Raw genomic sequence first — 16,812 nt, forward strand, 5'->3', positions numbered from 1 at the left:
GACCCACCATATCTTCTAGTCTTATCAAAGCCCTCAATTTCTTCAAAATTATTTAATTTTCTCACTCACATATTCCATGACACTAGCATATGCAGCTCGCCCCACCGTCAGCCCGCTATACTACCGCAATAAAATATTGTGTTATTTCGTTAATATTATATAAATTTGTGATGAGTGATATATTAGAAAGCTTTTTTAGTAAAATGATGTCAAATTTTTTTAAAAATCAATTTGAATTTATTTAAATTTCATCCGAAATTTCCGAAATGTCCGAAATTTCTTATTTATCGGCAGGTGCCGAAAAAATTTTCCTACCGAAAAAGAAAACCTTGCTTCCGCCTCCTGTGGTGGCCGCAAGACAAATATTGTAATCTTTCATTGCAGTAGTACTAGTAGCAGCAGCAGCAGCGCCAAGAAGAACCCTGGTGGCTGTGCTGGTTCGCAACAAAGGCAAGCAATCCGATCGTCGCCGGCGAGCTGCTGGGACCGCGCCGCCGTCGGTTCGGTACCCGTGATGAAGCGGTGCCGCGGCGTCTACGAGCGGCAGCCTGGTCGGTGGGCGGCGGAGTTTCGGAGCCATAGACTCAAGGCCCGGCATTGGATCGGCACGTTCGCCACCGAGGACGAGGCCAAGGCCGCGTACGACGACTTCGAGAGGCAGTTCTTCCCGGCGCGGCGCTGTGGCCTGCCGGTGCCGCTGCCGGCGTTGGAGCGCGGTGGTGGCCGCGCTGCTGGCGGCGTTCAGAGAGCATCAAATCCTCATCGACAACGACATCCACATCCACCTGACAAGCGACAGATTGTACTGGCTTTGGCGGCGACTGGGATAATGCTGCCGCCGCTTCCGTCTGCGCCTGCGAGCGCGCCATGCATCTCGAACCCGACGTCGGCGACGCCGCAGCGGCCGCTGGTGCCGCCGCCGCCGTTCGAGAATAATGCGGAACCGCATGGTGATGCGGTGCCGAGTGTTCATTCTTTCTGGGCGGACGAGCCCGCCGACGAGGATCTTATAGGGCTAGCTGATCTTGGACACCTGCCATTGCCGTTCTCGGATGGCAGCATGGACTTTGATCCGGATGATTTGTCGCTGTTTGATGGGTTCTTGTGACGAACAGTACTATATGCATGCAATGCATGCATCAACAACAAGCTAGATGCATGACAAGTAAGTGTACAAAATGTTTTCACAATATTCGTAATTCTTTCGATCGATCTGTACAAATTCAATGGCGATAAACCTTCTCGTATTTTCCGTGAGTAGTACGTAAATTGTTTTCGCAAGTTACGCTATTCTCGCTAGTATCTGTTATGATTTGGTATCCAATATTTCCTTTTTTTTTTCCTTTCTGACGGAACATATCATCTAAATTTTGATCACAACAGAGTCTTGCATGCAAATCTCGTTTATTCTGCTTGGTCTTATTATGAATTCACAATATCACACGTACTATATCTGATGATTAATAGGAAACATAACAATTATAACTACAATGATATCCTAATTAAGTTATTAATTAACCATAATCCATAGATCCATTAGATGACGATGAGGCGATCGAGACACGACGTACGGTGCCGGCGATGTCTTCTGGACTTAGAAGAGCGGGCCAGGGCACTCGAAGGAGATCTCGCAGCCCTCGACGGGCGTGAGCGTGATGACGTGCCTGACGGAGTTCATGAAGGGCGGGAGGCGCGCGGTGGCCTGGCAGACGCACGAGTTGTCGAGGCCCATGAGCCTGCGGCAGCACGCCGTGTCGCGCGGGTCCTCCCCTTCCCCCTCCTCGCTGTGCCGGTGCTGGTGCCGGTGCCGGGACCGCCTCCCGCCGTGGCTGTCGTCGTCGTCGCTGCTCCGGGACTGGACGCCGCTGGCGGCGGCGGCCGTGGACGTCGTCGTGGACGTCTCGTTGAGCTGCTGCTGCCGCGGCAGGCCCCCGCGCCTCACCCCAGGGCCCGGGATGAAGCTCCGCATGCTGCACGCCTCGTTGGCCAGGTTGAACTGCGAGCGGCAGAACACCTGAGCACTCGCTGGCTGGTGCCCGCTCAGGAGCAGGGCACCTGACACCAGTACAACTAGGGCTAGAGCCTTCTCCATGGTTTTCTTTTCTGTGTGTGTGTGCGTGAGGCTGCTGTGCTTGATTATTTGGCCTCAATTGGGCAACGATCGATGCTCAGCTACAGATCATGCAGTGCTTAAATAGCGTGGGGAGAGTGCTACACGTTGTGTTAATTAGCTCTCAGGTTATCTACTTCTCTTTACATCTGTGTTGCTGGAGTGGGTCTTTTTTGTTTGTAGTTTTGGGCACTGAGAAGGCATGTTGGTAGAGGTTAGGTGTGAGTTTTTCTGGAGAAGACTGATAAACGTCGACCGTATAGCTACTAAGCTCTAGTTGTCACATCACATAACACAGTAGTATGTAGTGACTGAATTTACTCAGGTGCAATGTACCGATCATTTTGAATCTGCAGTGTTTTATGCATGCCGTGTGGAATGTGGTGTCACAAGGAGCCACAAGAATCAACGTATATCTTGATATACACAGCATGATTGATTATGTGTACATGTGAGTTCTTGTTAACCTATCTACCTTTCCTTTTTTTTAACAACACCTATCTAGCTTTCCTTGTAACTTGTATGTATAATAACAGTACGTGTCTTATTACTGTCGCAGGTAGTGATATATACTTACCATAGATCTGCAGGCACGGCCCGTTGTTAAGGGTCTTTGTTGGTACTTCAAAGCAGGTTAGTTAAGACTGCTTGTTTTGATGCTAATGACAAGAAATGCAAAGTTCTTTATTCAATCGTTTACATGCATTGCATCCCACTGCGGCATGCCTGAATCCTTGATATGAAATTCACTAATAAAGGGGCCATTTCGATAAATGATGCAGTCCAACACTGAATCAACGTGAAAATGACACGTAACTGGAGCAAACTTTTAAAACCGAGACTTTATTCCTTTTTTTTTATTCTAGTCGAATATTTCCAAACCAATCAGTGAAAAAAGTGAAAATCTCTTGGTTGCAACCAGTTCGTTTTAATTTTTAAAAACCAAAGGTGGTGAAAAAATTAACTGAAAATTTGTTGTACCGTGATTGCCTTTAATTTTGTTTTGGAAGAAAGGGTATAGGAACTCCGCCAATTTGATTAAGAAATTAAGAAGGACCAAGCAATAATTTAAAATAAAGGGCAAGACACCCCCCACACCGGTAAATTATGGGTTATGCAAGCCTTAGGAGTTTGGTTGGTTTTGGCTGAAAAAAATGAAAAATGGATGGAACCAAGCCTTCGGGCCGGGGTTGATTTACCACTCAATTGGTGAGAGACAGTGTGGCAGTTCTTTAGAGCTTCCATATTAGTTTGCATCGACAATGGCCAGCGCATGTTGTTTGGTTACGCAACTGGGTCAATTGCCAATCGATCGGTTGAAGAAACATCACCATCATTGGTGATGTTGCTAGTGCAATGTAAAGTACGAGAATAACAGAAAGGAAGTATGAACTCGAGGTCACTTTTTTTTATTGATCGGTATTTATATAGGTCGAGAAGAAGGGGAAACTCTCTTCCGGAGTAATCACGATACCCACGATGACTTGTGGGGAAAGTCTCAGAGGGGAATTGGTCTTCACAGGCACGTACGAAGTTGTGGGGGAAGTCTCGGTCTTTAGGGGGAACACCTCTCCACCTTCGAGAGCTATTAGGAATTAGGATAGATCCCTAGGGTAAGAATCCGAGAAGATGGGATCACCCGGATATTTATCCGTAACACTCCCCTTGATCGAATCGTTTGTTGAGATCAATGGATCATATTGCTCCTCCAAACATTCATTTAAAATAAAAACAAGGAAAAATACATGTGTGTATGCGCTGTAGTAAAACTCCTTAAAACCACTTGGGATAAGAAGGAGAAAGTTATAGCACTTAATGATTGCCTCATTGCAAACTAATATGAGAAAACCTTTACAAGAGAAAACTCATGTTGTAGTTTAGAGGACAATATGTGTCTTTGATACTCCTTTAAAAACCCTGTGGGGAAAACAAGGAATATGACACTCTTGTGTTAATATTATCTCATTAAAAACTTCTTATGAGAAACCTTGTGAGGAAAAACTCATAAAGATAAAAGAGTGTAATATGATGGTGTAGAAAGGCTAATGTCTAGGGGATTTCTCCCCATGAACCTTGCAAATCCCTAAGTCATCGCATACCAATTCCTTTGACATATTTTTCAAATAAGGAAGTTGGTAGGGACTTAGTAAATAGATCAGCGAGATTGTCGCATGATTTGGTTTTCAAGATATCGATCTCTCCATTTTGTTATAATTCATGAGGTTAGAACAACTTTGGGGAGATGTGTTTGTTGAATTGCTCTTGATATAGATTGTCTCCATTTGTGTAACACAAGCCGCATTATCTTCATAGATAATGGTTGGAGCTGTGATAGCTTTAAGACCACACAACTGTTGTATGTGGTTGATCATTCTGCAAAGCCAAACACATTCACGTGATGCCTCGTATAGTGCAACTATTTTAGAATGATTCATGGACATCGTTGCCAAGGTTTGCTTGGATGATGTCCATGATATGGCGGTTCCATTTTTTAGAAATACAAAACTAGTTTGTGATCTGCCATTGTGGGGATCTGATTGATGTCCAGCATCACTGTATTCTATCATCTCAGGACTTGTTCCTCATTGGAAGAATAATCCAAGATCCCTTGTGCCATTAACGATCTATTTTACTCCTGTCCAATGTCTCTTGGTAGGAGCGACATGGTGCCTTGCTAGCAAATTCACTGCGAAAGCAATGTCAGGCCTGGTGCTATTGGCAAGGTACATCAGTGCTCCAGTGGCACTAAGGTATGGGACATGAGGTCCTAGGATTTCCTCTGCCTCATCTTGTGGTCTCAATGGATCTATGTTTAGTCCTAAAGACTGAATGACCATAGGGGTTTTGGAAGGATATGCTTTGTCTATATTGAATCTCTCCAATACTTTATAGACATATGCAGATTGATGTACAAAGATTTCAGTTGAAAGATGCTCAAGCTGTAGGCCTAAGCAGAATTTGGTTTTACCCAAATCCTTCAATGCTTCCATCTTAAGATGTTTGCATGCCTCATCAATATCTTGTTTGTGTCCGATGATGTTTATATCATCAACATACACTGATATGATGCAAAATCCTGTTTGGGATTTCTCGATGAAGACACATGGGCAATCATCATTGTTAGAGTAGCCCTTCCACAGAAGGCACTCACTGAGTTGGTTATACCACATTCTTCCCAACTGCTTTAAGCCATAGAGTGATTTTGTAGCTTTACTCAATATATGTTGCAGTTTGCATTTTGATTCAGTATTGGAATTCTATCAGGAACCTTTATGTATATATCTAAAATTGAGTGACCCATAGAGATATGCAGTCACTACATCCATCAACTACATAGACGATTTTGTACGGCTGGAGAGATTAAGTACCGGAATATTATTCCACCCATGACTAGAGAGTATGTTTCATTGAAGTCAACACCGGGTCTCTATGTGAACTCTTGTGCTACAAGCCTCGCGTTGTGCCTCACCACCTCATTGTTCACGTTCCGCTTTTGGACAAAAACCCACTTGAATCCCACAGGGAATACTTGTGGAGGTGTAGGTATTACTTGTGAGAATACTTGTCTTTTTGTGAGTGAGGATATTTCTGCTTGGATTGCATCCTTTGATTGGTTCCAGTCCGGGCGTGTTTTGCACTCTGCCATGGTCTTTGGATCTGGATCATTATCAAGGATTTCGGCAAACATTGCGGAGAAATATGAGTCGACAATTGTAGTCTTTCTATCAAATGACTCTCCAATTTCTGCATAGTTGATGGAAATTTCATGGACCCTTTCTGATGCATCATCATCTTTTTCCAAGATGGTCGCATTAGAATATTTTGATGGCCCAGCGTTAGTAATTGAGTGCACCGTTGATGTGGGATGTGAAGGTTGAACCTCCTTAGGGTGTTCTTCAACATGAGGTTGAGTTGCATTTATTGGGTCGGAAGATTTGGTCTTCTATTTCCTTTGCTTGCTAAAAGCTACATCCGTTGAGATAGCTGTACTTCTCCCCCTCTTACTTGAGAGTTGAGTAGTTTTGTTTGGTACCTCTACTCTTTCCGGTACATTTCTCACTAGATTATAGGATTTCGTAACACCCTTATAATCAGTAAATGCGTCTGGCATGTTGTTTACAATGTGTTGCGAATTGATGATTTTCTGAACTTGGAGTTCAGACTCTAAAGTACGTGGATCTGAGTTGGAGATGTCTAGGGCATCCCAATTGGTTTCCTGGCATTGTTTGTGATGTGGTATGTCTCCCCCTAATGCTGGGAAATGATCTTCATTGAAGATACAATCAGCGTATTGGGCCATAAAGAGGTCCCCTGTAGTGGGCTCCAGATATTTTATGATCGACATAGATTTGTATCCCACGTAGATCCCCAGTTTTCTATGGGGACCCATTGTTGTACGCTTCGGTGGTGAGATCGATACGTATGTTGTGCAACCGAACTTTCGCAGATGAGAAATGCTTGGGGGATTTCCATGTACTAGTTGCAACAGTGATGTTGCATGGTATGCAATTGGTCGTAATTGGATTAGTTTAGTAGTGTGTAAGACTGCATGACCCCAATATGAGGTTGGTAGATTGCAATTCTGCAATAGCGGTCTAGCAATGAGCTTGATTCTCTTCATGAGAGACTCAGCTAACCCATTTTGTGTGTGAACATATGGGACGAATAAATAACTGATCTATTTCATGTAGCCCAAGAACATATGAGAGAAACATATTATAAGAGCATCTCCAAGGGTTTTGCATAATTGAGTTGGCATTTTTTGTTGTTTGCAAACTCCCAAAACAAAATACAAAGTCTAAAAATAGGCCATCTCCAAGGGTTTTGTATAATTGAGTTGGCAATTAGCCAAAGTGGACCAGGCCACAATTTTTTTCCTTCGCGTGCGTAAAGTCGCCACCAGTTCTTGCGTTTTCCTCACAGGTCGAGGCCAGTTCTTCCTACTCCCCACCGCTTGTTGCAGGTGCCGCCACGACGACTCGTATCAGACTCGTTGCAGGTACCGTCACGGTGCCAGCCCGACGGATGCGACCTGCCCAGGTACCCTCATGGCGTGACAGAGGGCGTCCTTGAACTCATGGCGTGAGGCGGCGGTTTTCTGTCGCGATGGAGTCCCTCACGAGTTCTACAGGGACGACGGTGATGGCGATGGTGTTGCTCGCGATCGCGATATATGGCGCGAAGAAAGTTTGGGTTGCGCGGGGGACCAGGAGACGCGTGCGATCGACCTTTTGCCAAGCTGTGCGTGACTTGGCATATATGCCAAGTTTGCTCTATCATTTGCCAAGTTGCCCAAAATGCAAATTCCAAATGCAAAACCATTGGATACCTCTTTTTGTGATTTTTGGCAAATTACAAGAATGTAAAGTCCAAATGCAAAACCTTTGGAGATGCTCTAACACCCTAGTTTTTCAAAGACCAGAGTGTTATAGAATGGTATTAGAGTGGTGTCTACTGTAGGACGTATGCCTAGATAGCAATGGTCGATTTCTAATGCTTATTTTACTATAAAACTATTTTTTTCATACCCTGACTCTTTGATTCTGACTATTTCCTCATCCTTGCCGTGTTTGTATCCCATCCTTGGATAGCTTCCTTTGAGCTATTTCTGCTTATCTCCTTAGCTTTTGGCTTTTATAGTTTTACTAAAAGTTTTCTAATCCTATCTTATTCAAAAGTTTGATAGCCTTTTATCATCTATAATCTGCCCATTAGGATGACCATCACTATTGAAAGAAGCACGTGTAGTATCATTGGTGTGTTGCGTGCTTGTATTGCTTGGTTTATTGTTTTCAGTGTCATCTTTGCTCTAGTGTTTTGAAGTAGTCTAAGAAGAAATCACTTTGAGGATTAACTCGATCTGTGTTAAGCGGGGTAGTGTCCTCTCTCTCTCTCTCTCTCGCTACCTATCTTTTGGTTAATCTTAATTCTTGTCATCTTCTCTTACACCATCCTTCTTTTTCATGTTTTCTACCTTCTTCTTTATCTAAGTCTAGAGAATCAACACATGGAAGATGCACCATCAATAGCAAGCCCTCAAGAAAGTGTTACCTTCAATGACATTGCCGAGTGGAACAAGACCCTTTGTTAAGTGGGGTGTTGATATTTGGTAACGCAATAAGAAATTGATCCACAAGCGCACGGATATTGGTGAGCACTTCACCCGGAATGTTATCCAGAGTATCGTATTTATATTTTTACCACTAGGAGAAAGAGTGCATCTGACTAACCCGGTCTATTACTACTAACCTTTAGCCTACAAAGAATGTTTCTCGATGTGAGCGATGTATAGAGAAGACTACAACCGTAATCTCATTCTAACCTTGATAAGGATGATCTACTGTTCTATTGGGGAGGCTCACGGAATCTAGACACCACAAAGGATGTTCAACCCACTCCTATAAACCCTATCGATCCTACTCACGGATATGGGCTACAAAGGTAACTCGAAAACATCACGTTCCTCGCTACTACCACGGTCCAGCTAGTCAGGGGTTATCTATGAGTATCCTAGCCCAAACACCACGTTTACGCTACAGATGATTACTCTAAACTCTACGCGAAGAGATCAAAGTAAACTCATAAACCAAAGAACAATAAAACAAGAACTTACTAGAATTTAGAAGTCGAAGTACTGAAGAATCCTAGGAGTAAGCCTCGGGTTAGGAGAACTTGATCCCGCAGGTACAACCTCGGAGTAGACACCGACAAGCCTGGCTTCCTCCGATCTACACCTCCACTCTATCTCTCTCAATCTAGTAGATCTAGTCTACTCTCACATTGGATGCTAAGCCCTAAGTCTATGTAGAGGAAAGGATATCCTTTGAGGGCACCTCTCAACTCTATGATGAACTTGTTCTCCTCCAGGGGCTAGGGGGTCTGTTTATATAGTCCCCTCAGGTGAACGTGGGCCGTCAGATCAAACCAACATTGATTGAACGATTATCCTTGATCCTTTAGGTCGGTGGAGCATGATCCGCGAAGTTGAACGCAATTGGCTGAAACACCAGGGCGGGCGCCCTAGGGGGGAGGGCGGGCGCCCTGCCCCCGGGCCCGATCGCCTTCCCGTTCGTTCCCGTGGCTTCTGGAGTCTTCTAGATGGTAGAAAATTACGCGGCACGTTAATATCTCTATGTAATCCTAGCATGTGGGCCTTTCTTCCTTATTTCCTGATAACCCCCTGCAGAAACAGATAAACAACAAAACTCGTGGAATTCTATCAGATCAAACCCTAATTCTAGGTGTTGTATTGGTCCTTTCTCTTGTTTATTTGATAATTAAAATTGATACTTAAGAACCATCAACAAACACCCCCATACTTAGGCTTTTACTCGTCCTCGAGAAAAGGATGGTTAAGAAAAATATCTGGGGTTAAAACATTGTAAAGCATTCTCTTCATACCTGCAGGGTGTTGTAAAAATTCACTGTGTACCGTAGTCAGGGAAATATATGGTCAAGAGTAGAGGTCCTTTCTTCTCAATCTTGTTACTTGGAGTTTTTGTATACTTTTGAAAAGAAATTTAGCATACCTTTATCCTCATAGGTGCTCTCAGATCACTCATTATCTTTTATATATCTCACTTAGGCTGTTTTTAATTTATAGGAATTCTCAAGCACACTTACATTTATTGCTTGATCCAAACAGGATCCGAGGAGAGGACTTAGATAAAGACTTTGGAAAATAAAAACTTGTCAACTCTTGCTGGCATATTACTTATTAGAGGGACCATGGGCTATTATTTTCTTTCTTTTCTCTTTTTTTTTCAGGTGGATACCAAGGTACCCCTAATTCTACTGCCGGACACTTGTCCATTTTTTCTGCGAGGTTGTCGAGCACTTGCTCCTTTTTATTTCCTCAAAATATCCTTATTTTTACATAGCCCCATGCCTCTAACGCAAAAATACTTTGGAAGAGTGAATCTTTCTAAATAAATGTCTTGATCTTAGGAGTATGATAAATCTCTCAACAAGGGTCTAACTCATTTTGAACAAACTCAATATAGAGTAGATAGCTTTTATAATTATTAATATTTTCAGGTTTAGTAGGCATATAAAACACTAAGGATGGTAGCTAAAATTTTTGAAGATTTTGAAATAAGTTCTCCAAGCAACATTGATATCAAGAATAAGGTACTCATACTCTACCATCTTACATTCCACAATGACTTAAGTAACACAGGGTTTTAAAATGATTTTTCGATAATTGCAGGTTTTTAGGAAATATCACAGAGTGAGATTAATCATGATTAGAAACATTTTAATCTTTTTAATTTATCATGACGGAGACAATATTCTGCATAATCCAAAATATATATGTATGTGTAAAGTGTGCAGAGTATGTACCTGAATCGTGGAGTGGTGTAGTCGAAGTGTGTTTGGCATGTCAAGGGATCTCCCCCATACTTGTTTTCTGCTTTCTTGCATAAAAATAAAGTAAAGACACACAAGACATAATAATAATAATAATACTCTTTATTAATCTTAAGGCATTTATTACAAATGACTAGTAATGAACTGAAGCTAATAATAGATCTAAACCGAATTTAAAGATAAATAACTAAGATACATTGCCTCAAGATCTAATTTAGATAACTTAGCGGCGCTCTAACTCAGCTAATCTTCTTATTGGCACTAGCAAGATCAGGCCTAAGACCTAGTATAATGGTGTTCTGGTTAGAGAGCTGCCTAGTGATAGAGTTAACCGAGGACTGGAGCTCTATGATGATCCTGTCTAGCCTACGAACGTCCTCATCAATATCTATTATAGTCTTGCGACGCTTAGGAGGTGTCTCGAGAGCGTTGAGAGCGTGCTTCGGGGCTGCCTTTGGAGGGATGAAACAGACTTTGGCTGCTCTAATCCCCTCAAAGTAAGGCCTCTCCTCCTTCGTAGTGTAGCGGATGCTGCTGATCTCGCCGCTCCGGTTGGTCTTGACTCCAACAACCCTCTCATTGGGTTTGGGTGGCAAGATCCTCGTGCCGGCTGGCACCTTAACGGTGGCCTCCTTCTTGGCTGACGGTCCCTTGAGAAGTAGGGGCTGCGGTGGTGCGGTGAGAACTGGTTAACCATGGTAGGATTGGGTGGAGTTGCGCTGGCGTATGTTGACGGTACTTAAGTATCAAATTTAATTATCAAATAAACAAAGAAAATGATCCAAATGAAATCAACATCTAGACTTAGGGTTTTATCTGACAGAATTCCACGAGTTTTGGTGTTTGTCTATTTCTGCAAGGGGTTATCAGGAAATATGAAAGAAATGCCCACATGTCGGGATTACATAGAGATATTAACGTGCCGCACAATTATCTTACATCTAGAAGACTCCAGAAGCCACGGGAACGAAGCGAAGGCAGAACGGGGCCTGGCCCAAGGTGCCCGCCCTAGGGACTAGGGCGCCCACCCACCTCTGGAGTCCAATCAGGACTCTCTTTCGGGATTAAGCTCCACCGACCTAAAGGATCAAGGATAACCGTTCAATCAATGTCGGTTTGATCCGACGGCCTATATTCACTTGGAAGGACTATAAAACCAGTCCCCCTGGCCCCCTCGAGGAGAGGACCTCTCAACCCTAATTCATTATCCATCAAGGGAGAAGAAGCCTCTCATCAAGCCTAGAGCCACAACATCAATTAGACATCTAGATTAGCATAGCGACATAGGATTAGAACTAGGAGTCAATCTTCGATTGGTTTCCGGATCTGTCAAGAGGATTCTTGGTTATTCTCTATTCTTCTTCAGTTGTTCATCTTTGTTCTTCAATATTATGAATATGACTTTGTTCTACTTCAATATATTGATTATGACTTTACTCTACTTGTTTATATTCGCAATTATATTGTTCTTAGTTTATCATAGTTATATACTTGGCTTAGTTACATTGGATCTATATACATGTTTAGGATCGTATAGTGTTTATCCATCGGATCCATGGATAAATGATAGATATTGTGTAGGCGTGGTGCTTATACCGTATTTATCTACGATTGTACCCTATATGCCAGATCGCGGGGTAGTTCGTGGTAGTGACAGCTCCATTGATTCTTCTATAGTCCCCCTCTCGTGTATTGGGCTGGCAGAGCAACATTATTACAGGGGAGTGATTACGATGTTTCTCATATTCCTTGCTAATATCACTATGCATGGGTGTAGTCCTGTCTCGCAATGATTGCTAAGTATAATTGCACTAACTATGATAAGCTAGACTATATAGTTAAGAATAACTTAGGAAATATTCTTGTAGTTCGTTCTAATTCCATGCTAATGACTTACTAGAATATCTAATTGAGGTGCTTATCATATTTATAATGTGGCTAAATTATGCTGATCAGATTAATTATCTTTATCACTATTCATTACTTTATATATCCTTTATGTGACCCTTATCCCTGTATGAAAGAGTTACATAAATGTTCTCAATTATACATGCAATGATAGATACTCAATCTTATCTTCTATTCTATAATCAACAGTGATGATTGCTAATCCCTTCCCAGTGGTAAAAATATAAATAACGATACCTAGAATACTTCCCGGTTAAAATGCTACATCGGTATTAATCTGTGCGGTTGCAGATCCCATTTGTTATTTATTTAGATGAGCAATTGCATATTTCAATACCGCGTCTCTCATGTTATGCTGGGGATGACAACTTGGGTTAAGTGGTATGAGGGATAGGTTTGGTATTTTTGGCACCGTTATCAGAATTAGAAAACTAAGTCTACTTTTGGTAATGACGTTAAGAATACCCAACAAGCATTTTTGGCGCCGTTGCCGGGGAAGGTTGATTACTAATCAGGAATGAATATAGAATTTTGAGTTATCATTCGCATCACTAATATGATTGAGCTTATCAATTCTCTCATACAGTTTTACCCCGATATTTTTGTATTTTATCTTATGCAGGGTGATGTATGAATAGAAGACATCTTCTAGGGAATTTTGTTGACAATCCTGAAGCATTATTCAGAAAAACAAGAGCCAAGCTCAAGAAGAGATCATCAACACTTCAGCAAGAAGCTTCATCCAATCGAGAAGATCACCGGAACTTGTCTTCGCAATTCGAAGCCATGGCGAACAAATCGATCCGTGAGTTCTCAGCTCCCACTATGGACAACATCTGCACTGGACTGCAGAGATCGATGGCAACTTTGAGCTCAAGCCTAGACTTATCAACATGGTGCAATCCAACCAGTTCTGTGGGAAAACACACGAAGATGCTAGTGCTCATCTCCAACACTTCCTGGAGATTTGCAACACATTCACCATATCAGGAGTCCCTAGAGATGCTATACTACTTCGCCTCTTCCCATTCTCACTGTTAGGAAGAGCGAAGCAGTGGTTCTACGCTACAAAGGAGAAGAATACTACGTGGGCACTCTGCTCCACGAATTTTCTGGCTAAGTTTTTCCCATGGGCAAGACCAATGCTCTCCGTGGGAAGATTACAAGTTTTCAGCAACAACATGATGAATCTATTCCAGAAGCATGGGAGCGCTTCCAAGACTACATCCTAGAATGTCCCCATCATGGAATGGAGACTTGGCTACTGATGCAGACATTTTATCATGGGCTCGACAACAGTGCCCGAGAAACCATGGATGCTGCAGCTGGAGGAGCATTCCTATCACTTACCATATCACAAGCCACAGCTCTTGTGGAGAAGATGGCGTCCAACCAAGGCTGGAATGAAGAAAGGACCCAGACACGCAAGAGAGGTGGAGGTATGCATTAGCTCAAGGAGGTAGACATGCTGTCTCCAAAGCTAGACCTGCTCATAAAGAAGCTCGATGATAGAGCTGGAGATAAGAAAGAAGTTATGCACATCTACGACTCTCACATGACTTGTGAGGAGTGTGGAGATACTGGACACTCAGGCAATCACTGCCCTAAGATGCTTGAGGATGTGAACTACATCAACAATAACAACAACTACTACTACAACCGTCCTCAACAAAATCAAGGTTGGAATCAACAGATGGCCTAACTACTCAGGTAATTATCAAGGTAACAATTCTTACAATAATAATAATTTTCCACCTCTGAGAGAGTTAGTGTCTAATCAAGGAAAGCTAATGAATAACCTATCTAAGAAATTGACATCTAATGATAAAATGTTGGAAAATATAAATAATAGAATGGATAATTTCTCTACTGCCATCAAGAATCAAATTAGCTTTAATAAAATGATTGAATCTCAGTTAAATCAAATAGCTGCTACTGTTCCTGCTACTAACCCCGGTATACCATCACAACCGGAAGGATTAGAATCTGCAAATCTTTTAGACATGTTTGATGCAGGTAATTACTGGAGTAACCCCGTCACTGAAGTTACTACTGACCTTCTGCCGGTCAAGAGAGGCGATCTAGGACACTCCGTCATCCCGATCTCCATCGGCATGGTGGACTTCCCAGAAGCACTCTGTGACTTTGGCTCTAGAGTCAACATTATGCCCAGGGTACTCTATGAAAAATTCTTTACATATCCTTTATTAGAAACAACCATGTGTTTGTAGTTTGCAGATCAGACGATAAGTTTTCCCATGGGAATATTGAAGAACCTTTGCGTCCGAGTTGGTACCTTGTATGCCCCAGCAGACTTCGTGGTGATTGAGACCGGTAATGATGAGAGGGCACCCATCATCTTAGGGAGGCCATTCTTAAACACCTCGGGAGCTGTCATCTACACTAGTGCTGCCAAGATCAGTTTCTACATCAAAGAGAGGAAGGAGACGTTTTCCTTCAAGAACAAGACTACACAAATTCCAGAGCAATCTCGACATGAATCAAGGAAGAGGACCAACAGGAGGAACAGGAACAAGCAAGTGTGGACCGAGTCAGCTAAGATGGTCACTGTAGTTCAAGGAGGTCAAGATCATCGACTTAAGTCACCGTTTCTGACCAAGAAGGACGACCCAGGAATGCCAAGCATCTATTGCTCCATAAATGGATACAACTTCTACAAGACGACTTGTGACACTGGATCGGGCGTCAACATAATGGCCGCAGTCACCTATCAGCTCTTGTTCGGAACCATGCCCTTAAAACCAACATACATTCACCTCCAGATAGAAGATCAAACATTTCGAGAGGTTAAAGGTATAGTAACTGGTATCCTTGTCAAAATAGACGATCATTTTGTCTACACAGACTTTCACGTTATTGACATGGGAGAAGATGAGTACGATCCACCCATCATCCTTGGAAGACCGTTCCTCAGCACCGTTAAAGCAATCATCTACATTGGAACCGGAGAAGTCCATATGCACTTCCCCTCAGAGAAGGTACGCCGCTATTTTACTGACCCTAACTATATCGTTGAAGACTCTAAGCAGGTCAGGACAAGAAGAAGACGACGCAACCGCAACCAGAGGAGAGAAAAAATCAAGGACGGATGGGCAGACTATGAAGGAGAAGTGGTAAGGTCTGAAGACATACAATTTAAACAGAATTATCCATAGGAGACCGTAGCACCAAGTCAGGTGTGGAGAGAGAAGATAACTATACACGAAGAAGAGGCGCCGCCGGAAGCACCGACTCCGCCATCCAACGAATTCCAGGACGACTGAGAAAACGGAAAGTCCCGTTCGGAGGATTTAAAAACACCGAACGCCTTGCCAAGAGGTAAACTTGGTAGTTATCCTTTCTCTTTCAATTATTTAAACAGTTTGCTTAGTTAATCATGCTTATACTATCCTAAAAAGAAAATAAAAATGTTAAAAAACAGTAAGCCTCATGTGAGTATACGAGTGGCATGAAACCCATAAGTACATTCACTGTGGTGGCATAAAAATAAAATAAATATTTCTTTTCTGCTTTATAAAACGAAAATATAAAAATAAGAGAGTAATATTTATTGAGGAGGCTCAACATGATAAAGGCTAGATATTTATGCTAACACTTAATCAGTTCCACAAAGCTTTGTTGTCTATTTGAGCTCCACAGAATTCAAAGATCAAGAAGACTAGCAGACGGAGGACATCCTAATCGGTGTCAAGATACTGCCGACTTTCAAATACACCTCTGCCACCTGCTAGCTACGTCAAGAGAAATTACGTCAAAATTCAGCTTGGGGGAGAGCACCCCCATTTATCCCGCTAAGTATTTCTATCTATCTTTATACTTATACTATATTAAAAGATAAATATACATAACTATGAAAAACCAAATAAAGATTTTGTGCTTATATATATCTTTTGCTTAGTGTGTTTAATAAATAAATAAAGTGGCTATGCTAAACTGAATCTTAATAATAAAACTCTAGCATGGATATGATGAATAGTTGCTCTGCCTAATTTTTCAAATTTGAGTTTTCTCTCTAGTTTAGACATAACTGTTATAATTTAAAGCTTGCTCTAAACCTAAACTTGTGGGAAGAAAACTTGATCTGAAGTATAAGTTGTTAACGGATATGATATGGGAAGGTTGAGGTGTTATTTATCTATTCCTAGAGATCCTAGAATTCTGGAGAATTTTATCTTTGAAAATCTTTAAAATGTTGCATGATGAGTTCCTGTATGATGAGAGTTTAAATTCCTACCACAGCCATATATACATGCTTGCTAGACTTTGAGCCACACATTTACTTTACTACTTATGAGCATTGAGTGTGGTCAAGCTGTGTAGACCCTTAGGAGCTTGTCATGTGGTTAAAATCAAGATTCACTTGCACGTTCACTCACATATGCTGCTTCTACTCTGGAAGTATG

The 16,812-nt window shown here is 42.2% G+C and overlaps 1 protein-coding gene across 1 annotated transcript; it reads right to left on the reverse strand.

Annotated features, from left to right (window-relative positions):
• Positions 1,595-2,092, reverse strand: LOC8069880. The gene has a single exon (XM_002445346.1). The coding sequence runs from the start codon at positions 2,090-2,092 to the stop codon at positions 1,595-1,597; it is 498 nt and encodes a 165-aa protein (XP_002445391.1).

Source organism: Sorghum bicolor, chromosome 7 (assembly GCF_000003195.3).
Source record: "Sorghum bicolor cultivar BTx623 chromosome 7, Sorghum_bicolor_NCBIv3, whole genome shotgun sequence".
Classification (NCBI taxonomy): Eukaryota; Viridiplantae; Streptophyta; class Magnoliopsida; order Poales; family Poaceae; genus Sorghum; species Sorghum bicolor.

Excerpts from the sequence above, each read along its gene's own strand:
- LOC8069880 (XM_002445346.1), bottom strand. The coding sequence starts at position 2,092 with ATGGAGAAGGCTCTAGCCCTAGTTGTACTGGTGTCAGGTGCCCTGCTC.